At 44.2% G+C, this 23,411-nt stretch overlaps 1 protein-coding gene across 4 annotated transcripts in view; it reads left to right on the top strand.

Moving 5' to 3' along the window:
* Nucleotides 1-23,048, top strand: part of SPTBN1 (spectrin beta, non-erythrocytic 1) — a 194,803-nt gene extending 171,755 nt beyond the window's left edge. For 2 of the 4 annotated variants that reach the window (XM_002914046.4, XM_034659139.1), the window contains exons 27-36: nucleotides 3,322-3,566; nucleotides 4,634-4,772; nucleotides 5,487-5,571; nucleotides 7,444-7,640; nucleotides 8,784-8,896; nucleotides 9,551-9,614; nucleotides 13,979-14,217; nucleotides 15,425-15,598; nucleotides 20,871-20,913; nucleotides 21,728-21,946. In XM_002914046.4, coding sequence (XP_002914092.1) covers nucleotides 3,322-3,566; nucleotides 4,634-4,772; nucleotides 5,487-5,571; nucleotides 7,444-7,640; nucleotides 8,784-8,896; nucleotides 9,551-9,614; nucleotides 13,979-14,217; nucleotides 15,425-15,598; nucleotides 20,871-20,913; nucleotides 21,728-21,946 — 1,518 coding nt within the window. Of the gene's footprint in view, nucleotides 1-3,321; nucleotides 3,567-4,633; nucleotides 4,773-5,486; nucleotides 5,572-7,443; nucleotides 7,641-8,783; nucleotides 8,897-9,550; nucleotides 9,615-13,978; nucleotides 14,218-15,424; nucleotides 15,599-20,870; nucleotides 20,914-21,727 lie in introns of all 4 variants that reach the window. The other 2 variants (XM_034659140.1, XM_011237884.3) reach the window with 1 other exon arrangement.
* The last annotated feature ends 363 nt before the right edge of the window (nucleotides 23,049-23,411 follow it).

The raw sequence follows: 23,411 nt of genomic DNA on the forward strand, positions 1-23,411 counted from the left end.
TCACCCAGAATCATTTCCACAGTAATACCTTATTATTCTTCATCCACCAGGATCTGAGTTATAGGTCCGGAAAGTGAGAAAACAAGATTCTAATGTTTTAATACACCTGGTCTCCCCGCTCCCGCAGTCCAATATGGCTGACACAAAGACTTTCTTTAAAAGATGCTTGACAGAATGATAACAGCTCAGCAGTGAGAACCTGGAGTATAATCACTCTTTAGTTCACTCCCCAATCTCTGCACAGTGTCTTGTTCAGTCTTATGACTTGTAATGAAAACTCAATTGTATCTTTTTCTCTCAACTTCATGGTCCTGGAGAAGAAGCCAGTTTCACTGAAGATACCAGCCCTGAGTACATTAGGAGGGTTGTTCTTGTCTGTCAGGAGCTCGTTGGTAACCTAGGGCGCAGGCATCAGCAGACTCCTTCTGTAGAAGCGCAGATGGTAAATATTTTCAGCCTTGTGGGACACACGGTCCCCCTTGCAAATCTGCAGCTCTGCCGTTACAACATAGGCGGCCCTAGACAATACGAAATGAAGGAGCATGGCTGTGGAATGGTCAATCTTGATTTATGGAAGGACGCGGCCCCGCTTTGACTGTGGGCTGACCCTGTTCCAGTGCCTTCGGCCTTACCAGTCTTCCGTGTAGTTTGGAGTTTGTTCTCTGGAGGGACCACCTTTACCACCGTTGTCTTCTCCCCTACCTTTAATTGGCTCCTTCTAGAGACTGATAGATCACAGCTGGGGCTCCGTGCAGATTAAGTGGCTTCAGTAGTTCCACCAAGGAAGTAGAAGGTATGGAGGGAATATTTAAATAGAGGTACTTGGAGTGGCCGAGGGTCTGCATGAAGCAGAATTTAGTAGGGTCCACTGTGTATTGTAAGGATTTCCAGTCTTTCCTTCAGAGCTGGTGGACTTCCCAGCTCTGTGACAACTTGCCATTCAATTTGTCTTTGTTTCTGTTCCCTAATGCTTTGAGGCTTGAGATGTTGTTTGCAAGATGTATGCTCCCATGAGAGCTGTGAACGTGTTCTGTAACTGTTGTTACATAAAAAAGAGCTTGGGGGACCTTGTGGAATGCCTCCAGGCAGAGCTAGAACAAACCTTACGGCAGTAGGTCTTTCCTGCACCTGTAAAATCACTTCGTTTTTAGAACTTCAAGAGACTCCACAGATGATGGAGCTGTTCTCTTGTTTTCTTCATTAAACCCCTCCACCTGGTGAGCCTCAGACTGCTGAGGGCACCCATCTCATCTGGAGGGAGGGCAGGAGTCCACTGCCTCCCGTCTTGAGAGTCTCCGCCTCACCATACCTGCTGGATGAGGCCATTTACAGCTCTAGAAGTATGTGTGCCCCTCCTGCAAATACAGACTCAGCCCAGGTTTCTGGTAACAGCATTAGAGAGAGGCCCTTGGGGCAGGCTCCCAGAAGCCAGCGGTGTGTCCTTCCCCGTCATTTAACTCTTGTGCCAGCCCACTCTCCACTCTGCATGGGAGCCATAGTAGTGGTCTTCAGTGACTTCTCAGAGTAGTAGTTCATTTGTGTGGGGAATTTTCACTTTTGCTATTCCTCCGCCATCTTGTTTTTGTTTGTTTCCTTGGGGGTTTTTTGTTTGTTTTTGGTTTTTTTGAGAACAAATTAAAAACAACCAGTGGCACAAGGAAAGGGGGTTTTTTTTGTTTCATTTTGTTTTTAATTGTGGGGAAAGCTTTGGTTAGTCATATAGAAAATTAGTTTTTCAAATAATTTCCTAGGAACTTGCTCGTTGTACTTTGAATTATACCTGAGTCACAGTCATGGAAGATTTCCAGAAGGGAGGATATGGAAATCAAACCATCACGGAAAACAAACCCCCTTGATTCTTCTTTGCATCTGTTGCAGAAATTTGTTTTCCTTACGTGCCACCGCCTAAAGTCCTTCTGTGTGGTGGGGGTCAATATCCAGCTCCCTGAAAGCACCCGTGTGGTCCAGCCTTCCCTCTTCTCCCCATTTACGGCCCCCAGCTGGCATCTGTCAGCATTCTCCCCTCACAGGCCTCTCAAGGCTCCCGTAGTCTGGGATGACACCTGTCTGCGGACTGTGATCACACAGCCTCAATAAATGAAGGCTGGGTGTATATTTCTCCTATATGTGTGTTTTTAATTAGATGTCGTCTACAGCATGGCACTACTAAAATGTAAAAGAATGAAATCTAAAAATATAAAATAGCCAGTTATGACTTTCTCTTGTAAAGGCCTATCTCCCTTCCACACCTCCCCCCAGAAAGGTGAAAGCCGGTGCTTGTTTTTCCCCCTTTATGTCTCAGAAAGTAGATTTTAGGTGCAGTGTCTACACTTTGCTTTTTTCTGCAGAGCCATCCTCCTGGAACACTCGGCATGAGTTTTCTTTTTCATCCCTGCGGAAGAGCCTCCTGTATGAATGTCCCATCACGAATGTCACCAGATTCTCACTGGTGGACCTTTATTTTCAGTCTTCTGCTTTTACAGATGTTGCTGCAATAAATAATGTGTCTTTCATTTCCTGTATGTGCATAACTATGTAGGATAAATTCCCCAAAGTGGAATCACAAAATCAAAAGGTACCTGCGTTTGTAATTTTGACGCATCGTGCCTGTGCCTTCCACAGGAGCGGTAGTGCGCTGTCCTTTCAACAGTCAGATCCACTCATGACAAATTACAGTACCGTGGAGCATCTCTCCCTAAGGCCCGTGTGCACTTGCTGGTCTGCAGAGTTTTTAGTGAAATTTGGCTAGTGAAAATTCCACCTTGGATGTCAGTCAGTTTTTTGAGCTATATTAAATGATATATTTTTGTTTTTCAAATTGAACTGGCCCATGTAAGAGCTCTTACAGCAACATCACATGACAATGGGAAACTTGTTTTCAAACTGAGTTCTTCATGGTAGTTCCTTGTTCGTGATGAAAAAAAAAAAAAAAAAATCTGTACCCTGCAGGAGCTGGTTGCATGTTGATTTTTTGAATATGTCTGCATATGTACCCTCTGCTTTCTGTACCATCTTTATATCCCAGGCCCCCTCCAGGACACCTGACCAAGGTCTCCTGCCTGCATTCCAGTAGCATTTCATTTGTCTTCTCATTTGCACTGAACTCTGTCATGCAGTTCGATACATTTATACTAAACTTGGATATTTCCGATGTGGATCTCTTGTGTGCTTCTTGTGAGCTGCTTGGGGTGTACGGGCCCCATACTGACTCGGCGTTCTCGTTAGTGTAGAACAGTGTGTGGTGTGCATGGAGGGAGTGGTGGGGCAGTGGAGAGAATGCGCACCCATCTGAGCTGACTCATCTCCCCTGTGGCTTTACAGGTGAGGCAGCTCCAGGAGGACGCAGCCCGTCTCCAGGCAGCCTATGCAGGTGACAAGGCTGATGACATCCAGAAGCGGGAGAACGAGGTCCTGGAAGCCTGGAAGGCCCTGCTGGACGCCTGTGAGGGCCGCAGGGTGCGGCTGGTGGACACTGGGGACAAGTTCCGCTTCTTCAGCATGGTGCGCGACCTCATGCTGTGGATGGAGGATGTCATCCGGCAGATCGAAGCCCAGGAGAAGCCCAGGTAACTCTCCTAGCCTCCTGGGTGGGAGGACGGCCCGCCTGCTGACCCCGGGGGATTGTTAGAGGGATCTTCTAGAAAGAACCAGGGGCCAGAGCTGGGGTGCCAAGCGGTTTGGGGGCAGCCTCCATTGCCTCTGTTGTCTGCAGCACACAGTTACCAGGGAACCAGGCACAGTGCTGTCCAACCCTCTCTCCTACCCCCATGCTCCACATTCCCTCCTATCTTCCTGCCCTTTCTCTGGGCCTCATGCTACAAGTATTCACATACCTTGGGCATGACTAGCTCTCCCTCATCATTGGAATTGAATTCTTTTTCTGTGTCTGAGATTAAAAACCACTGTATCCCTTTTCACATGCATCACCAAAGGTGTCTCTTCTCCTCACCGTCTGCTTCAGTGGTGTCTCGAGATGATTATTTACTATTTCTTCCATATCTTCTCTCTGGCCGTGTTTGCTGCGAGGCAGTGAAGAGCGGCTAAGAGATGAACGGGCCGGCACATACACAGCCTCCAGCTTCACCCCTGCCAGCTCCAGCCCCTGCTGTAATTGAGAAAAAATCTTTTATTACTGGGTATATAAAAAGCAGTTGTATTTCCCAGATCAGGACTTCAGGTTTTGATTCATGAGAAGGTCTCACAGCTCTACAGTTGTTAATTTCCAAGCTGGTTCTGGCTCTGTGTGCCTCTTCATGCCTGAATAAGAGGGCGATACCAGCTGCTCTTTGGAACACACATGTCCTGAACCTTTGGCCCTAACTCATGAGGGTGTTAAAGTTTGAACAGAAATCCAGTGGCTTTTCTGGCACCTGCCTGGCAACCATTTTGAATTAGCAAATGCATGTACACGCACGTGTGCGCACGCGCCACACACACACACACACACACACACACACACGAATCAGAGAAAACTTATTCCAAATGTTAGGTTGCATTGCTGGTCCTGAATCAGACCTGAAAGATATATTCTGCTGTTGAATGATTTCCTGCAAGTTAATTATGTGTTTTGAAACCTGCATGTTTGTTTGGAAAGCTTGATCTCCTAAATGAGGTACTGTTTCTCTAATTTTAGGGACGTATCATCTGTTGAACTATTAATGAATAATCATCAAGGTATCAAAGCTGAAATCGATGCTCGTAACGACAGTTTCACAACCTGCATTGAGCTTGGGAAATCCCTGCTGGCGAGAAAGCACTATGCATCTGAGGAGGTAGGACGGCTCTTGGCTTTAGGGCCCCAGAGTGAATACAGACAGTCTTAAGATGTAAGATAACTTTATGTTGTCAGTATGTATGCATGTGTATGTGCAGACACATACACAGAGAAATACATATGTCTTCATAATATGTGTATGCTTACACTTATTTTGAAATTCTTTGCTCCTCTCCTGTGTGTGTGGGGTAGTTAATACTAGAACACCCTAGGCACAAAAGACCATTTCTGCAGTTCCGTCCTTTGTCACCTCCTCCATCCGTACTCACCCTGGGTGGCATCCCTTTTCTGTCTAATTCTAGTTTTGGTGATGGTAATAAAGAGAGAAATGATGAGTCAGCACGTGGCCCCCTTGCAGGGGTAGGGTGTTCTCTCAGAGAGGTCAGGGCTTTGCCCCCCTCACTGTCCATCTCTTCCTGGGTGTGTTCGCCGTATGGAGCCCCAGAATCTGGAGGGGGCTCAGAGCATGGTTGGCCTCCTCACGACAGCAGCTTTGGGTGGAGCCCAGCCTTCCTCTCAGCCCCTCTGGAAGGCATGTTGCCATATTCTTCTGCCTGGTCCATAAATAGACTGAGTAGTCCTGAGGTACTCCCTGGTTTAGCAGTGGTCTCTACAGAAATATATTTTCCTTGGGCAAAGTGGCCCATCAAGGGAAAGGCTAGAACGATGTGGTACAATCTGTTAAGATGTCCCTGTTCTTCTTTTCTCACAGATCAAGGAAAAGTTACTGCAGTTGACAGAAAAGAGAAAAGAAATGATTGACAAGTGGGAAGACCGATGGGAATGGTTAAGACTGAGTAAGGACCTCCTTATCTTTTCTTCTTTTTTGGGTGTCCATTGACCACATGCAAGTTTAGTTTGCTGCTATGATTTGATATGATGTTATCACGTAGTGATTTTTGGTGTTCTAAATGCTTCTTTCTTAATGCCCAAGTTCACCATTTCATGCTAAGTATTTTTAAGTAGTTCCCTGTGGCATATGCATTATTTTTTATCCTATGATTGATCTCAGTGTTGTAAGTGGGATTGAGGTGTTCTTCAGGAACAGCATGGAATGACAATTCGGTGTCCCTCTGGTAGACTCTAGCTTGAAGTCCCCTCCTCCTCTAGTTATCTTTAAGAGGAATTACTACTGCAGTCAAGAAGGTAGAAAGTTGGCCTGATTAGGTCTTACATCTTGTGCTCTTAATAGAAGGTTGGTAACTTTATAAAAGCTACCAACAATGAAGGTTTTGCAATGAGCTGGGCATTATTCTAAGTGTTGTATATATTTTTCTGTATTTACTCCCCAAGGGGACCCTCTGAGGTAGATTCTAATTTTAATCTGGTTTTATAAAGGAATCTGTGAGCTACCACAGAGTTTATAACATGCAGTACTGGGACTAGCATCTCGTAGTAGGTATGAACACTGAAGGTAGCCCAGCTCGAGCATTATGTATCATGGTTCGCCATGCTGTGTGTGGGGCTCAGGGCTCTGTTAGTGTAATAGAACCCCATTCTCAGACACCAGGGGTACTCACTGGAGACAGAATCTGGGGGGCCTTGTCTAAAAGGTTTGTAAAATGCGTAAGGAAGGCACCGCACCCTTTTGGGCTAGAACCAAATCCTGCTCTTAACCGTTCTTTGGATGAGAATTTGGTGTATAAATTTTGAGAACTCCCAGGGGATGTTCACTTCAGCAAAGCCTGTACTGCTCCGCACTGTGACCTAGGCCCCAGGTTTTGTGCTGGGCATGCGTGATGAGGGGGTGAGTCCCTCGTGCATCGGTGGCGTCTTCTCCTTGTGGCCTTGTTGAGGGCGGCCAGACTGCCGAAGAGAGGCAGCCGGCAGCTCCTGGGGATGCTGATGCTGCCCACAGTCCATGTCTCACCCCTGTGGCCCAAAGCATCACCTTTTATGATGGAACGAAAATGAGTGCTGGCCACGGTGCAAAGCTGGCCAAGTTCTAACCTGCCCCTCCCTCCACTGCGGCGGATGTCCTGCTGTGTTTCCTCATGTGTGGAGGAACAGAACAAAGAAAGCAGAAGCCTCAGCCCATATTGTCCCTACTTTCTAGAGTGTCCCCCATATCCTTTCCTCCCTCTCAGCCCCCCCAAAGTAAAACCTACAGCTACCACCCTGGGAAGGGTGGTTGATGGATGAATGCCTGCTTCATCAGCGTGGTCTGGTTGTATGTAGACTGAATTCCTTCAGGGCCCTAAAGCTTACTGAAGTGGGGCCGAGTGAGTAGAGCATACCTTCTGGGCCTGTACCGAGCACTGTCTGCTGTAGCCCCTGTCCACATGCAGTTCTTGAGAACGCGAAATGTGGCCGGTCCAAACTGAGATGTGCTATACATGTAAAATGCGTATCAGATTTCAAAGACAGAAGGAAAAGAAGTCCCGTCTCATTTTTTTTATATTGCTTACATGTTGAAATGCTAGTTTGATCTGTCGGGTTATCTAAAATATCCTTGGTAAGTTCATCTGTTTGTTTTAAGATTTCACCTGTTTATTTTCTGTGTGGCTACTAAAACAGCTAAAGTTGGATATGTAGCGCACATCACACTTAGGACAGCGCTGATCTGGTCTGTAGACTGGCCATGCGGGCAGCTGCCTCCAGAGGGCAGCGCCATCCCCAACGGCCAGGCCCCGCTGCTGGCCCACACTCACTCTTGGTACCCTGTGCAGTTTTGGAGGTCCACCAGTTCTCACGGGATGCCAGCGTGGCTGAGGCCTGGCTGCTCGGACAGGAGCCCTACCTATCCAGCCGAGAAATAGGCCAGAGTGTGGACGAGGTGGAGAAGCTCATCAAGCGCCACGAGGCTTTTGAGAAGTCTGCAGCCACCTGGGACGAGAGGTTCTCCGCCCTGGAGAGGCTGACGACGGTACGTGGCCGCAGGGTGCTGGCGGTGCTTTGCCTTTCGGTTCTCCGGGGCAGCTTCTTCCTGTCTGCCTCCTAGACCAGAGAGTTCATGTTATTGCTGTTGGGGGAAGCAGTGAGGACTTTCCTGAAACTGGCTGTTCTCTTGGTGCAGAACCTGGGGAGACTGTCCGGGGCTGCTGCTCCCTCAGTTACTTCCTGCGTACCTAGATTTGTGATCACTTTTATATTAGCCGCCTGCCTGGGAATTGATTGATTGGGGTTTGCTTTTCTCTTTTGATCTGCCTTTCCTCTTCTATCTCATAGAAGCTTTGGTTTGTAGGGGAGCTTAGCCTTACAGTTTCATTCAGATTTTCAGAATTAGAATTTCTATCAAGTAGTAGCTGGATCCTAGACCACTGAGAATTGTCCCCATTCCCGATCATTCCTTTATTAAAGGTTTATTAAAGCTTTAGAATAAGGCTTGCTCACTGGTGCGTCCTCTCCTATGACACTTGCACTTCTGGCAGAAAGCTGATTCTCTGTGGTCGACAGAAATGGAGTTCTTTCCAAGTTCTGCAGTTCTGGGAATTTAAAATATATCTGCATACTTGTGTGTTAAACGGAATAGTTTTAGTGCATACATACTACTCGTGAAATGGCTTAGTTTCAGCTAGGCTACTCTGGCTTTTTTTTATGTGTTATTCGGGTTGGGGCTGAACACAGATGCCTACTGCAGCACAGGAAGCCTCCTTGAGAATGATTACAACTCTTTCTCAACAGTGTTTGTCTGAGCTCGGATGGGAAGTCCAGTGTGGACCCTCATGCTCAGGTGCTTACTTCCCAAGCAAAGTTGAGAGCTGCAGAGTTCATTTAGAAGTTAAACCCAGGGTTCCCAAGGGACGCTGGAGTAGACCTGCGTTGCCACTCAGGTGTGTTTAGGGTTATAAACTTAGGGTTATAACCCTAAACTTCCTGTAGTTTAGGGTTATAGCTGCAGTTCCTGTGACCCCAGTGCCGTCTTGCTGGGTGTTAGACCTCCTGCTTATCCAGTGTGATCCAGGGTAGAAAACTGAGGCAGGAGGGCTTTCTGGGTCCCTCAAGAACCCTTTTTCTTAAAAGAGGCAGAGTTTGGGGCTCTGCTGAACATTGCTGTGTTTTCTCTCAGTTGGAGTTACTGGAAGTGCGCAGACAGCAAGAGGAAGAGGAGAGGAAGAGGCGGCCGCCTTCTCCCGAGCCGAGCACGAAGGCTTCTGAGGAGACTGAGTCCCAGCAGCAGTGGTGAGTCAGGCAGCCTGCACTGCTCAAGTCTCAGCTTCACTGGCGAGTGAGGTTCAGGAAGCATCTTTGCTAAGCTTGTGCTGTGCCAGGCCTCACATGCCCTTCCTGTTAATTCTGTAGAGTGCTTTGAATCTGTGTAGTCACCCCCAGATGACATTGGAGAACACTGACTTGTCTGCAGCCATATTACCATGTAGGCGGCAGAAGTGGAGTGTAGACACTGCACTCACACACACTCGGAATTTCCATGTGACTAAATGCGTGGCGTGAACCACTCGGATTTCAGGCCACTGATTATGTGGTGCTGCTTTTTGAAAGTTCTTCACATAAAGAACAAATTATTATCTATTTCTGAAAAACTAATAATTGCGCTGTGGTAAGAGCCCCATGCCAGCCCTGAATGCTGCCTGTACTGGGGGGAGAGGTCATGCTTGTGGTCTTACTCTCTACCTAGAGTTGGCTTAGAACACTTGGAAAATCCTTAAAAAGAAATTACGTTATGTAAAAGGGGCTTGCATATGCTTTTCTGATGGAAACTCTGTAATAAAATTGAGTGATGTTATTTTCCCTCATCCTCTCTGTTTTTCTCTTTTTCCTCCCCTTCTTTCCCTTCCCCTTCCCTCCTCTGCCCTCCTTCTCCACTTTACCTCACAGGGATACTTCAAAAGGAGAGCAAGTTTCCCAGAATGGTTTGCCGGCTGAACAGGGATCTCCACGGGTTAGTTACCGCTCTCAAACCTACCAAAACTACAAAAACTTTAATAGCAGACGGACAGCCAGTGACCAGCCGTGGTCTGGACTGTGAAGTTCACTACCATTTGTCAAGAACCACTCTTTCCAAATCCTGTTGGTTTGACCTTTTTGGCTTCCACTCACCCACAGTGTTAAAATTTTCCTTAATTCATAGGCTTCCTTGGTTTCTATATTTGTTTGCATTTAATTCATGTTTATTTGAGTCTTTTAACTGATGGATGCTCAGTTGCCTTAAAGCAACATACTTACTTTTTGTTTATTGTGAGCTTTTTACTTTATTAAGATTTTACAGCGAAAGCCTTACATGGTAATTGAAATTAAATGAGATTACAGCAAAATGAAGAAGAAAGCTAGAATCCGACAGGTATGACACATCCAGTTATACTAACAGGGTGTAATACTGCGCTACACATACCCCGCCCCTTTACAGATGTCATTAACCTGCCATAGCTTAATAGTAACTAGGAAGACTGGTGCATAAGGAAGGAGATTCTCAGTACTAAGGTTAAAACCTTAAGTCAGCTGTGTCACATTCCACAAAGGATGCATTTACTAATTGAAAACAAAAAAAGGCGGGGGTGGTGGAGATGGATCTACTTGGGAAGCTCTGTTAATTTTAGGCAGACTCTGAAATGATTTTGAGACCCTTGAATTATTACTTTTTCCAAACGAGTTTCTCTCATTTTTTTCTGCCAAGACCTGAACTGAGAGATTCTGAGCTTACTTGGCAGCAAGTAACGCAGCCAGCCTCAGGAGTGAAATGCCCGCTGACCCTGCCACCACCTTTGTCTTGGTCACTGTCGGCACCTCCATGACGCCCAGCATGGCCGGTGGTAGCAGTTCTCAGCATGTTCCGGAAGCCTGCCTCCCAGACTTCCGGGCCTCTCCATTCAGTCGATGACTTCAGGGTGTCAAACTGTTTAAATTTTTCAAACAAACGGAACAAAAGCCATTCTGGTTCACCCTGATTACTTGAATGATGCACTTGGTGGACCAGACCTAGGACCCGTTGCACACCGCCTGGCTTCAGAAGTAATTTAGTGTCTGTGTAGACAGAAGCTCCATTGTATGTCTCATAGGATCTTCTCATTTATTTTTCATTTCCTTGTGACTTTTTTGTGGGGTTCTCCAATAAGGAGTCTTTTAGAATGGTGTTTATCAGACCACCAGCAGGGATTGAAAATGTTTTAACAGAAATTCTATTCCTTAGGAATAAAAGCTTATGAAAGAGGTGATTTCCTGGTACTGATACAGAACAAAACCAAATCCATACTACATCCAAGCCTTGTGAGACAGTCACTTGCTCATTTGCCATATTTAGATGTTAGTGGAATCAGAAACCTGTTTTGATATGTGTTTTCCATGAGTTAAGTCTGATTTGTCTTTTCATTTCATGATGCATGTCTTTTTTTTTCTTTTGTCAGGATAACATCATATAGCATCTTGTTTGTTTTTCCTTATTTCTATGTACATATCTATCTACTTGCGACTGTAGATGGGTATATAGATAGATGCCAAGCTTCTTATGTTCTGGGGGTAGTGTGCACCATTATTGGGTCTCTGCCTTAAAACACACCAAAATTCATTTTAGAGAAAAACCGCTTTATCTTTGGTCATTAGGGAGCCCTGATGTGTGCTTCTGGCTCCAGGTTCTGTGTCATTGATCTATATGTATATATGTGATGTTTCCATATATATATATATATATGTTTAAATTTTATATCATCTGGAATGATAACCAATTTTATGCTTTTTGTATTCAGAAGACCAAAAAAAAAGAGAACAAAAACATAAGCACACAGAAAGAGTGCAATGATGTTTTTGGCATTTGTTCTCATGCCTATTTTTATCTAGATTTTTAAATTGTAGCTTTCCAGAACAAGTTTTTTATTATAATTGGATTGGAAGAAGAAAAGCCTTTTCATTCTTTTGAGTTGTGGTGCAGAGACTCAAGTTAATGAACTTGAAAATAGTGTTGCTTCGTGCACTTGGTGCACCAATCAGGTGTTTCTTGTGCTACTAGTTGTCACGTTGCATTCGTGTTCACCTCCTGATTTAAAGATCTCAGGTGTACCCAGCCACTAAAGCACTGTGGACTAATCGCTAAAGAGAAGCAACATGGGGTGGGGGTGGGGCGGAGATTCACATGTACGATCATAGCACTATGATTTGCTTTTGATGTTTGTCTCTAGTGGTGTGTTGTCTGTTGGCATGCTTAAGCACATGTCCATTAAAAATCATTTTGTTCCTTTTATTTTCCTTGTTTCCTTGGTTTAGTGATTCATTTGCATAAACATTAATTATCTTTGCATACTGGTTTGGGGTTTTCTCTTTCCTTCTAACTCTAAAGAAAAAAATTTTTGCTGCAGAATTTCCCCCAGAAGAGGCTTCCCTGGCCTTCGCCCACCTTGAAGTCTGACCCAGTGCTATAAACGTTAGCCTGTTCCCAGCAGACGCTGCTCCGTCCAGGTCACTGCTGTCACTAGCAGTTTTCAAGACACAGCTGCAGCACTAATTTTTTTTTAACCTGGTTTCTATACACACTAACCCTATGTCTCCCTAGACTCACACCTGGCACAGGCCTTTCAGACCAAACTCACACTTCCTTCCCACCAGAAGTTTCCTGAAATTCCACACTAGAACAGATTTGTCAACTTTAAAATCCACTCACTTTGTTTGGACTCAGGGTTTTGTTTTTTTGGTGGTTATTTCCCCTCCTGCATCTCTCCTTTAAAAGTAAAAGGAAAGAGAAATATTGAAATAGCCTGTTGCTCATAAGCACATGTCTACAGGGTGTCCCTTACGAGGCCAGGATAATCACATGTCCACCACCCCCCTTCCCCATGCCTTCCTTGCCCTGAAAGTCCATTTTCCACATTGCTATGTGGGTAAAGGGTTCCAGTCAAAAACACCCTTAAATTGCGAAGCCTCTGGTCTTACCTAAACCCTGATGCTGACAGTGATAGTTTGTACAGATGGAAGAGGAACTCGTGACTCCCGCCCCGCCACTTAGATAAGGCCTAAACCAGTGATCCTGTTCCTGAGAGTTGACATATCTGAGTGTTGAAGCAGTGGTGGTCATTCTCCCATTTCTCCTGTTGAAGTTGTTGCTGCTAACTTGTCATTTTGGTTCTGGGCAGCAGTGGTGGGGGACGTATCTAATGAACGTTGCCATTGACACCTCCGTGTTTGTCCGTGTATGAGGGGTGCAGGTTGTCTGTAATCCACTAAAGCGTCAGCCACACCCAGCTTTAGTAACTTGCTAATCCCGAGCCCTGGGTGTATCAGCCGGGGCCGCGACAGTTAATGGTACACAGTTGATGGTACACAGGCTGAAAGCGATAATGAACCGAGACCCTACTGCATTTCCAAAGCCGAAAAGCCCCGAGGGTCACAATATAAATGAGCTTGGGAAGGAACAGCTCCCGAAGACGTCTCCAGCCTGACGGTCAGAGCCGCGGGAAGCCTGGCTGTGTCTGGGCTTTCTCGTCTCAGTGCAGCAAGGCACCGTGATCAACCAACACGTGATGGGGAAGGCCCTGGTTCTGTCTGTGTTTGGGGGTAAATAGCCGTGTGGTGTTGAGTGACTGTGATTGGCTTTTCCAGCTCCTTTAACACAAACTACAACCCACTCACGATACAACTCCGGCAGATGTGGTTAAATTGATGTTTGTTGACTTGCCTCATTTCCTTCCAGCTCTTAAGTTCCAAAGTCTAACTGGGATGGTAGATGTGAAATGCATGATTGTCGTCCTAATTTCTGCATGTGTTTATGACGATGTGTTGGGGGCGGGGGAGGGGAGCCAGAGAGCATTTTTAGAAACCGGAGGTCTTTCCCTGTCTTACTCTGGGGGAATGCTGTGTGGTTCTGATAGCGTTGTCTATCGGTCTGTTTGTGAATGCCCTTTCGCTTCAACTTGCAGCTCTTGTGGTGGCGTCCCTGGTTGTAAGGTGGCTGCTGTGTAACATCCACTCTCTCATATTTAATACGTGTGATTGGTACTGTCGTCTTTTTGTTTTCAAGTAACCCTAAGAGGAGATGATCTGAGTTACATTAGAGAAAATGAATTGATCCGAGGAACAGAGTGCAGTAAAACTCATCCTGGCATTTCGCTTTTCTCATTTCCCCATAAGCGGGCGGGCATTAATCCCTTCCCACCTTCTAATGTCCTTGGTGTCCAGCTGGCTTTGTGGGATGTTGCAATGGTTTTACTGTACTGCCTCGATCTGTGCCAGGCATTTATACACAGCCACGTGTGCGAGTCAGAGCGTATGTGGTCACCCCTGTGCCTCACGGGGCTCGCTAAATGGCCTCTCCCCTGTCCCTAGATGGCAGAAACGGTGGACACAAGTGAAATGGTCAACGGCGCTGCAGAGCAGAGAACAAGCTCGAAGGAGTCCAGCCCCATCCCCTCCCCTACCTCGGACCGCAAAGCCAAGACGGCCCTCCCGGCCCAGAGTGCCGCCACCTTGCCGGCGAGAACCCAAGAGACGCCTTCAGCCCAGATGGAAGGCTTCCTGAATCGGAAGCATGAGTGGGAGGCTCACAATAAGAAAGCCTCAAGCAGGTGAGAGCCGTGAAGGCTGAGGCAGTGAGATGGGAAGCCAGCCCGTTCAAGGTCGAGGCACCCGCTTGCCACTTGAAAAGCAGGGGAGTGTGCGCTTGTGAAGTCTATTTGTTCTTAGCTTCCTGGGCGTCACTTTTTTCTTGGGACTGACATTGGAAAGTGGGAGGAGAGTGCTTTTGACTCACTGAGAGAAAGGTTAATTAAGTGTGGATGGGAATAGCAAAAAGGGGCCTTAGTAATTCTTCCTGAGAAGAAATGTGCTAGGTGGGGGTTGAGGAATTTCCCCAAAGTGAAGTGTTCTTCCTTGTGGGATTTTTTTTTTCTTAAGACCTTTATTTCCCCGACCTTATCTCCATATCCGTGTTTATAGTCACTACTTCCCAACAAGCCCTACTTTTACTATCTCTATTTTATTATAAATAAAGAAATGGAGGCTCTGTGTGATTAAAAAAAAACTCACCCTTTAGAAACCTGGTATATAGCATAGCTGGGGTGAAATTTGTATCTGATTCCAAAGCCAGCGTGCTTAACCAATAAACCGTTCTGCCTGGGACCACCATGGACAGTTGTGCAGGGTGTACATTAGACCAGGAAATCCCATCCACATTGAGTACAACATAAATTTTTATGTTTAGGTAGTTGGCAGTACAGTTTCTTCTGATAAAAATCAGTATATCACAACAGTTTGCCATATCATGAGGAAAAGGCTGTCTTTTTTCTGACTCATCCTGAGGTACTTCCAGTGCTAATGGCCCTGGATCTGCCTCCCTATCAGGTTGCCAAGCCCCATCAGGATTAAAACTGAGGTGGAAGAGCTAGCTGTGTGAGGACAGGCATGTTTCAGATGAGGAGTCTGCCCTGTACAGCATTACCACAAGAGGGAACTACAGCAAAGAGTACCAACACCAACAAAAATCTTTCCGTCAGAGCAAGAGTACCTTTATGTAATAGAAGAAGGCGCCATGTTTTTCCCCAAACACAGAGAGAGAATTAGCCGTCAGTCACCTGCCACTGTAGGAATGTGGCCACCATCCCAGCAGTGGGTGGAGGAATTTTGTTGTCTTATCAAGTGTTAGCAGAATTTAGAAAAGGCTTTTAACAAGGGGTCACACCATGTGGTGTATGGATCATTTGTGTATTAATCACATTCTTAATTCTGTAAGGGAGTGTGGTCTAGAACCCTCACCTTCCTTCCTTTACTGTTCAGGTCCTGGCACAATGTTTATTGTGTTATAAATAACCAAGAGATGGGTTTCTACAAAGATGCAAAGACGGCTGCCTCTGGAATCCCCTACCACAGCGAAGTCCCTGTGAGTTTGAAAGAAGCCATCTGTGAAGTGGCCCTTGATTACAAGAAGAAGAAACACGTGTTCAAGCTGAGGTGAGAGGAGGCCCTGTTCTTGGTTGCCGAGAGTAGGTGTATTTTCACTCTCGGGGTTGGTTTTCCCAGGTACTGCAGTCAGCCAGTTCTTCCTGTCTGCCATTTGAAAAAAATCACCAGTGAACCTTGTATAGTTTGTCATGTGTCTTGGTTAGGATCTTTCGGGACTGTGGCCAGTCAACAGCCTCCCTGTGGTTAATGGCGCAGCTCAGCCTTGAAGAAAATGAGCTTTTGTTTTGATAAGCTGGAACTTATTGTTCCTTAAGACAAGGTGAGCTGTTCACATTTTAAGGGAAGCGTAGAAAAATAGTTTACCCATTTTTGCAGCCTATCCCAATCCAGGAGATGCTATTCTTTGCCCATAAGTTATCTGGAGCTGGGTCAAATGAGTCATCCTGGAGCTGGATGGAGATAAACAGGAAGTGCATGTGTGGGACCTGGGTCTCTTTGCTCCCCTGGCTTGCTCAGCGGTTGTTCCAGCTGCTTCTGGAACCATCTAGGTCCACATGTCTCTAGTTTGTAGAACTCATACAGCTCCCCACAGAGTGGATCCAGGCTCAGAAGTTCTTATTAGACTTGGAAATGGGTGAAAAAGCCGGTTTATCTTGAAAAATGTAGAAAGTAAATGTGTCTGTGGTTAGAATGTTAATTAATTTAATACTAATTTGATCTGTTGTTTTGGGACCTAAAAAGCTTTGGTCTTGAGTAAGACATTTGTGTCCTATCAGTTGGAGTAGGCCATGGACTGCAAATGAGCATTTCAAAGGGTGTGACTTCTTGAGCTCTTTCAAGGAGCATCAGAGGCAGGCTCTTCAGCACTTGGAACCCTTTACATTGTGTGAAACAAGGTGCAGACAGCCTGACTCCCCGGCTGCCTGCCTCCTTCCTTCTCCCTCCATGCAGCTTCAGAGGGGCAGGGTTTTGGCAGAGGGCACTTACTCTCTACCCCGCCAGGAATACCCCTTCCTCTGTACCGCAGTGAAGTGAATGAGTGAGCCCTCCAAGCCAGTGACTCCCCAGTGTCCTAGGGATGGCCTTCCGGATTAATTTATTTTACTACATATAGTGTAAGAAGAGAAATCTGGGAGATCTTTTCTGTATGTCTGTTTAAAAATTCTGGTATTTGTAAATGTGGGGGATACAAGCTCTGTAGCAAAATTTCAAAAGGACTCATTTTTTTTTTAATTCCAGTATAATCAACATACAGTATTTTATTAGTTTCCCTGTGCACAGTATAGTGATTCCATGATTCTATACATGACCCAGTGCTCATCACGATAAGTGTCCTCTTAATCCCCCTCACCTATTTCACCCATCCACCCCCATCTCAAAAAATAGTTAAGGCTGGAGAGGGAGAGAGAATCTCAAGCCAACTCCATGCTGAGCGTGGACCCTGATGTGGGCTCGATCTCACGTAACCCTGAGTTTACAACCCGAGCTGAAACCAGGAGTCAGATGCTTAACTGACTGCGCCACTCAGGGGCCCCACTTCTTTATACATTTTGGATACTAACCCTTTATCGTATATGTCATTTGCAAATATCTTCTCCCATTCACTAGGTTGTCTTTTAGTTTTGTTCATTGTTTCCTTTGCTGTGCAGAAGCTTTTTATTTGAAGTCCCAAATACTTGATTTTTTGCCTTTGCTCCCCTTGTCTCAGGAAACATAACCAGAAAAACATTGCTACAGCTAATGTGAGAGAATTACTGCCTGTATTCTCCTCTAGGAAATTTTTTGATTTCAGGTCTCACATTGAGATCCTGAATCCATTTTGAGTTTATCCTTGTGTATGGTGTGAGAAAGTGGTCCAGTTTCATTCTTTTGCACGGTACTGTCCAGTTTTCCCAACAGCATTTTTGAAGAGACATTTTCCCCCATTGCATATTCTTGCCTCCCTTATCAAAGTTTAATTGACCATATAATTGTGGATTTATTTCTGGGTTTTCTGTTCTGTTCTATTGATCTATGTCTCTTTTTGTGCCGGAACCGTACTGTTTTAATTACTACAGCTCTGTAATATAACTTGAAGTCTGGAATTGTGCTACCTCCCATTGTGGTGTTCTTTTTCAAGATTGTTTTGGCTATTCAGGGTCTTTTGTGGTTCCATACAAATTTTAGGATTGTTTGTTCTAGTTCTGTAAAAAATGCTTTTGGTGTTTTGATAGGGTTGCATTATATGGACATTTTCACAGTATTTGTTTTCCCAGTCCATCAGCATAGAATATCTTTCTATTTGTGTCATCTTTAGTTTCTTTCATCAGTGTTTTGTAGTTTTTAGAGTCTTTTACCTCCTTGGTTAAATTTATTCCTAGCTATTTTATTATTTTTGGTGCAATTATAAATGGGACTTTTTTTTTAAGATTTTATTTTTAAGTAATCTCTACCTCCAACATGGGGTTTGAAGCCACAGCCCCAAGATTAACAGCCCCATGCTCTGCCAACTGAGCCAATCAGGCATCCTGGGACTGTTTTCTTAATTTCTCTTTCTGCTACTTCATTATTCATCTATAGAAATGCAACATGTTTCTTTATATTAATTTTTATATCTTGATCCTTAGTGAACTCATCAGCTCTAGTAATTTTTTGGTGGAGACTTTAGTGTTTTCTATATATGTCGCGTCATGTCATCTGCAAATAGTGACCGTTTGACTTCTTCCTTATCAGTTTGGATGTCTTTTATTTCTTTTTGTTATCTGATTGCTGTAGCTAGGACTTCTGGTTCTGTGTTGAATAGCTGTGGTAACAATAGACATCCTTGTCTTATTCCTGACCTTAGGGGAAAAGCTCTTAGTTCTTCCCCAATGATGATAGTGTTAACTGTGAGGTTTTCATAGGTAGCCTTTATTATGTTGATATATGTTCCCTCTAAACCTACTATTTTGTTGTTTGTTTATTGTTTTTTAAGTAGGCCCAATGCCCTGTAGGGGCTTAAACTCACAACCCTGATTTCATGAGTTGCACACTCCACTAACCGAGCCAGTGAGGCACCCCTAAACCTATTTTGTTGAGGGATTTTATCATGAACAGATGGTTGTACTTGTTCAAATGCTTTTCCTGCATCTATTGAAATGATCATAAAGTTTTTGTACTTTCTCTTGTTGATATGATGTATCTCAGGTATTCTCATATTGATTGATTTGAATATTGAACCACCCTTACATCCCAGGAGTAAATCTCACTTGATCATGGTGATTTTTTTAATATATTGTAGTTTACTGTAATGTATTTTTTTAATGTGTTCTAAACCAAGATATTGGTTTGCCAATATTTTGTTGAGGTTTTTTGCATCTGTGCTCATCAGAGGTATTGTCCTGTAGTTCTCCTTTTTTGTAGTGTCTTGATCTGGTTTTGGTATCAGGATCATGCTGGCTTCATAGAATGAATTTGGAAGCTTTCCTTCCTCTTTTATTTTTTGGAATAGTTTGAGAATAATAGATATTAACTCTCCTTTAAGTGTTGGTCAGATTTACCTGTGAAGCTGCTTGGTCCTGGCCTTCTGTTTGGGGAGCTTTTTCATTACTGATTCAATTTCTTTGCTGGTAATCAGTCTGTTCAGATTTTCTTTTTCTTCCTGATTCAGTTTTAGAAGGTTATATGCTTCTAGGAATTTGTCCATTTTTTCTAGGTTGTCCAATGTGTTGGCATGTAAGTTTTCATAATATTCTCTTAAAATCCTTTGTTTTTCTGTGGCATCAGTTATTTCTCATCTTTCATTTCTGATTTTGTTACTTGCGCCCCCCCCCCTTTTTTTTTAAAGAATCTGGCTAAAGGTTTATCAATTTTGTTGACCTTTCTGCGAAACCAGCTCCTGGTTTCATTGATCTGTTGTATTGGGGTTTTTTTAGGTTGTTTTTTTTTTTCCTCCTTTCTGCTTTAATCTTTCCTTCTCTTGGCTTAGGGTTTTGTTTGTTCTTTTTCTCAGTCCTTTAGGTGTAAGGGTAGGTTGTTTATTTGAGATTTTTCTTGCTTTTTGAGGTAGTCCTGTATTGCTATAAGCTTCCCTCTTAGAAGAGCGTTTGCTGCATCCCAAAGATTTTAGACTTTGTATTTTCATTTTCATTTGTCTTCCTGGATGTTTTGATTTCCTCTTTGATTTCATGTTTGACCCATTCATTGTTCACTAGCCTGTTATTTAATCTCCACGTATTTGTGTTCTTTCTAGATTTTTTCTTGTGGTTGGTTTCTAGTTTCATAGTTTCATTATAGTCAGAAATGATGCATGATACAACTTTGATTTTTTTTAACTTGTTGAGACTTGTTTTATGGCCTAATATATGATCTTCCCTGGAGAATGATGTTCCGTGTGCACTTGAAAAGAATGTGCATTCCACTGTCAGGATGGAATGTTCTGAATATATCTGTTAGATCCATCTGGTCTAATGTGTCATCAAAACCAGTTTCCTTGTTGATTTTCTGTTTGGATTATCTATTCACTAATATAAGTGGGGTGTTAAAGTCTTCTATTATTACTGTATTACTATTGATTACTTCCTTTATGTGCGTTTTGTATTTGGGTGCTGCTTCTTGGGTGCATAAGTATTTACAATTGTTACACCATCTTGTCAGATTGTTCCCTTCATGATTAGGTAGTGAAAAGACTCATCATTTTTATTTTTATTCTTTTATTATTTTTTTAAAGATTTTATTTATTTGCGATAACGCAAGCGGGGAGGTGGAAGAGGGGCAGAAGGAGAGGGACATGCAGACTCCCTGCTGACCCAGGACCCTGGGATCATGACCTGAAGACTCGTCTTTTTTTTTTTTTAAGATTTTGTTTATTTGACAGCACAAGCAGGGGGAGCAGGAGAGGGAGAAACAGACTCCTAATGAGCAGGGAGTCTGACATGGGGCTTGATCCCAGGACTCTGGGATCATGAGCCGAAGGCAGATGCTTAACCAGCTGAGCCACCCAGGCACCCTTGGACTCATCATTTTTAAAGCATTATCTCTTGAGTTCCGTTTAGAGCATTGATTAGATGTTCAAGTGGCTTTTGCCACAGCAAAGCCAGATGTTGATATGTTTGGGACATTTTTGATCCTTCCGGTGGATTGAAACATTAAGTTTTTGTATATATTATACTGGCTCAATTATATAGCTTCTTGATGTTCAGGGTGCTGTTGCTGGGCCTTTGTGGGTCTGTATGCAGAGCTCCAATGGGCATTTCTGGTAGGATTCCCCTGGCCTGCTTATGTCCCACATAGGTTTTGGGAATTGAGGGTTTTGTTTCTTCCTAAGTCAGATTGTGATTGACTTTCTTCCTTCAACTTACAGACTAAATGATGGCAATGAGTACCTCTTCCAAGCCAAAGATGATGTAAGTTTTTAAGATTCATTTCGCGAAATCCTTGGGAGTTGGCAAGTATTTATCGGCATGATAAGCTTTATTTACAGTGTTCCATGTATAAGTAGTGATCAGCCATGGCTTCTGTTATCTGGTCTCCTCAGTCATTAACAACTAGAAGGCGTTCAGTGCTCCTTGTATCACTAGGAAGCAGCAAATGGCATCTCACTGTGCCTTGGGGTATCAGGAGGGCTAGTGCAAGGACTGTGAAGCTGATGGAGGAAAACTTGCCCACCCCTTGCAGTGGATGAGGCACAGTGAGGTGGTCCCAGGACAGGATGTGGATCCTGAAGTCCAGTCAGGGCCTCCCAGTGGCACTCCACTGCCTTCAAGCAACCATTTCATGGTTGTACTTCATGCAGGGAGAGAAGGTCTGCTGATGAGAAAGCAATGTGTGTAGTGCTTTAGGTTTGAAAAACCAACTTCTACTAAAATCATACAGGGTTATATGTCAAATATACTTCAATTTTTTAAGAAAAGTAAAAGAAAAGGGTGCATCCCCCCAGTGGAGACCAGTCCTCTCATTCTTCCAAGTTTGCAGGACCACATACTTGATTGGTGACTTTCAGGTCCCGTAAACCAAAATCTCGTGAGAGTTGAACCGTGTTCACTCTGCTGAGGGTCATTTGGGAACTGCTTGCCTCTCAGCCGGATGCCCCCGTGGGCTAGATGCACACTGCTCCCAAGCCTTCCCAAACGATGGAGGCGCATATGGTTGGGCAGGTGCAGTGAGAGTGTTTTGAGCCCATCCCTCTTGGCTGAGTCTCACCTATGGTCCTTTGTCCAGGAGGAAATGAACACATGGATCCAGGCCATCTCCTCTGCCATCTCCTCCGATAAACACGAGGTGTCCGCCAGCACCCAGAGCACGCCAGCATCCAGCCGGGCACAGACCTTGCCCACCAGCGTCGTCACCATCACCAGCGAGTCTAGCCCCGGCAAGCGGGAGAAGGACAAAGAGAAAGACAAGGAGAAGCGGTTCAGCATTTTTGGCAAAAAGAAATGAACTCCTTTCCTTCACCTCCTGCCCTTCTCTTACCTTTTCAGTGAAACTCCAGCATGCAAGCTCAGAACCAACACATTACTCTCTGTGCCTAATGTTCTTCAATGTGGTTGATTTTTTTTTTTAATTTATAGAGCATTTCTGGGGGGGTGGGGGAAATACACCTAAACACTTTATCTCCAAGTTACAAAAGTTTGAGGTGCAGAGGGAAGACCAGATTTTTTTAAATGAAATTATATAGATTAGATCTCAATATTTAAACTGTTCCTCAATTTTGTGAGGCTGCGTTGGAAATAACCCGCCTCTAGTGCTGTTGGTATGCAAGGCAGCGGTGCTTAAACAATATTTCCTGTGCTCACCAGAGACAAAATGTACCAATTTCCTGACACCATTCTCTTCCATTTATTTCCAGTGGTTACCTTGAGTCTCGACTATTAGACGTGCCCACGACAGGTCTAACCTTGATTAAACAGATCGTGTATTATGATCTTGCTGCAGCCACAGTGCAGCTCCATGTTAAATCTGCAGACCAAACCGTTTGTATCTGGCATCACTTACTAACACCTGACATGCGGCTTTTCTGCATCACCTGCAAGGACAGTTCAGAATGTCGGTATACCGGTATACGAGAAGGAATAGAAAACTGATACTGTTTTAAATAATCTGTAATTTCAATTTTTTTTTTTTTGCCGAAATACATTATATTGTATGTTTGAGATAATTCTAGTACAAAGTATAATAAAACTAGATGTATAATAAACCCTTTAAATCATTGGTAAGTGTACAAGTGGAACTGAAGCATTTACTGGACAAAGTAATGTTACTCTAATGGTTACTTGCTCGTGCGTTGCCACACTGTGTTATAATTTGCTTCATTACCTTGCTATTTGATACATAGTGTGCATTTCTTTGTCACTGTAACGATTGTAATGACAAATTTTCATCTTACTGCACAATCAAAATGGCATCGATAGGAATGAACTCCAGAGGCTGGGCCTGAGCAGGGAGGTAGTCGCTCAGGCCTGGCACTCAGTCGTTTGACCTGTACCTCTCAACTTTTGCCCTGTTAAATATATGCTATGTCATTAAATGCTTTTAAATCTAGCATGGCGGGTAACTGTTGTCTTTTCTCTCCTGCGTGCACGCCATGTTGGGAAACTGTGAAGCCAGAAATAGCAAATGGGAAACATTAGACCATCCATCCGGGTTCCTGTTTTGCATTCTTGGGTGGGGTGTGTGTGGTGCACTGGCTTTGAAAACTACAGCAAACGGAATAACAAATATGAGATGTTTTGCAGCTACACATCCAGATTTTATCTTTTATTTATGAAAAAGTTAACAGAGAACTTGCTGAACCTGAGTTCTGAGGAAGGCATTGGCAAACTTTTTCTGTAAAGGGCCAGGGGCGGCAAATGTTTTAGGCCTTGTGGGCTAGACTCGTGGAAGCTGCTTATCGTGGAATGCGGAG

Source organism: Ailuropoda melanoleuca, chromosome 4, assembly GCF_002007445.2.
Source record: "Ailuropoda melanoleuca isolate Jingjing chromosome 4, ASM200744v2, whole genome shotgun sequence".
Classification (NCBI taxonomy): Eukaryota; Metazoa; Chordata; class Mammalia; order Carnivora; family Ursidae; genus Ailuropoda; species Ailuropoda melanoleuca.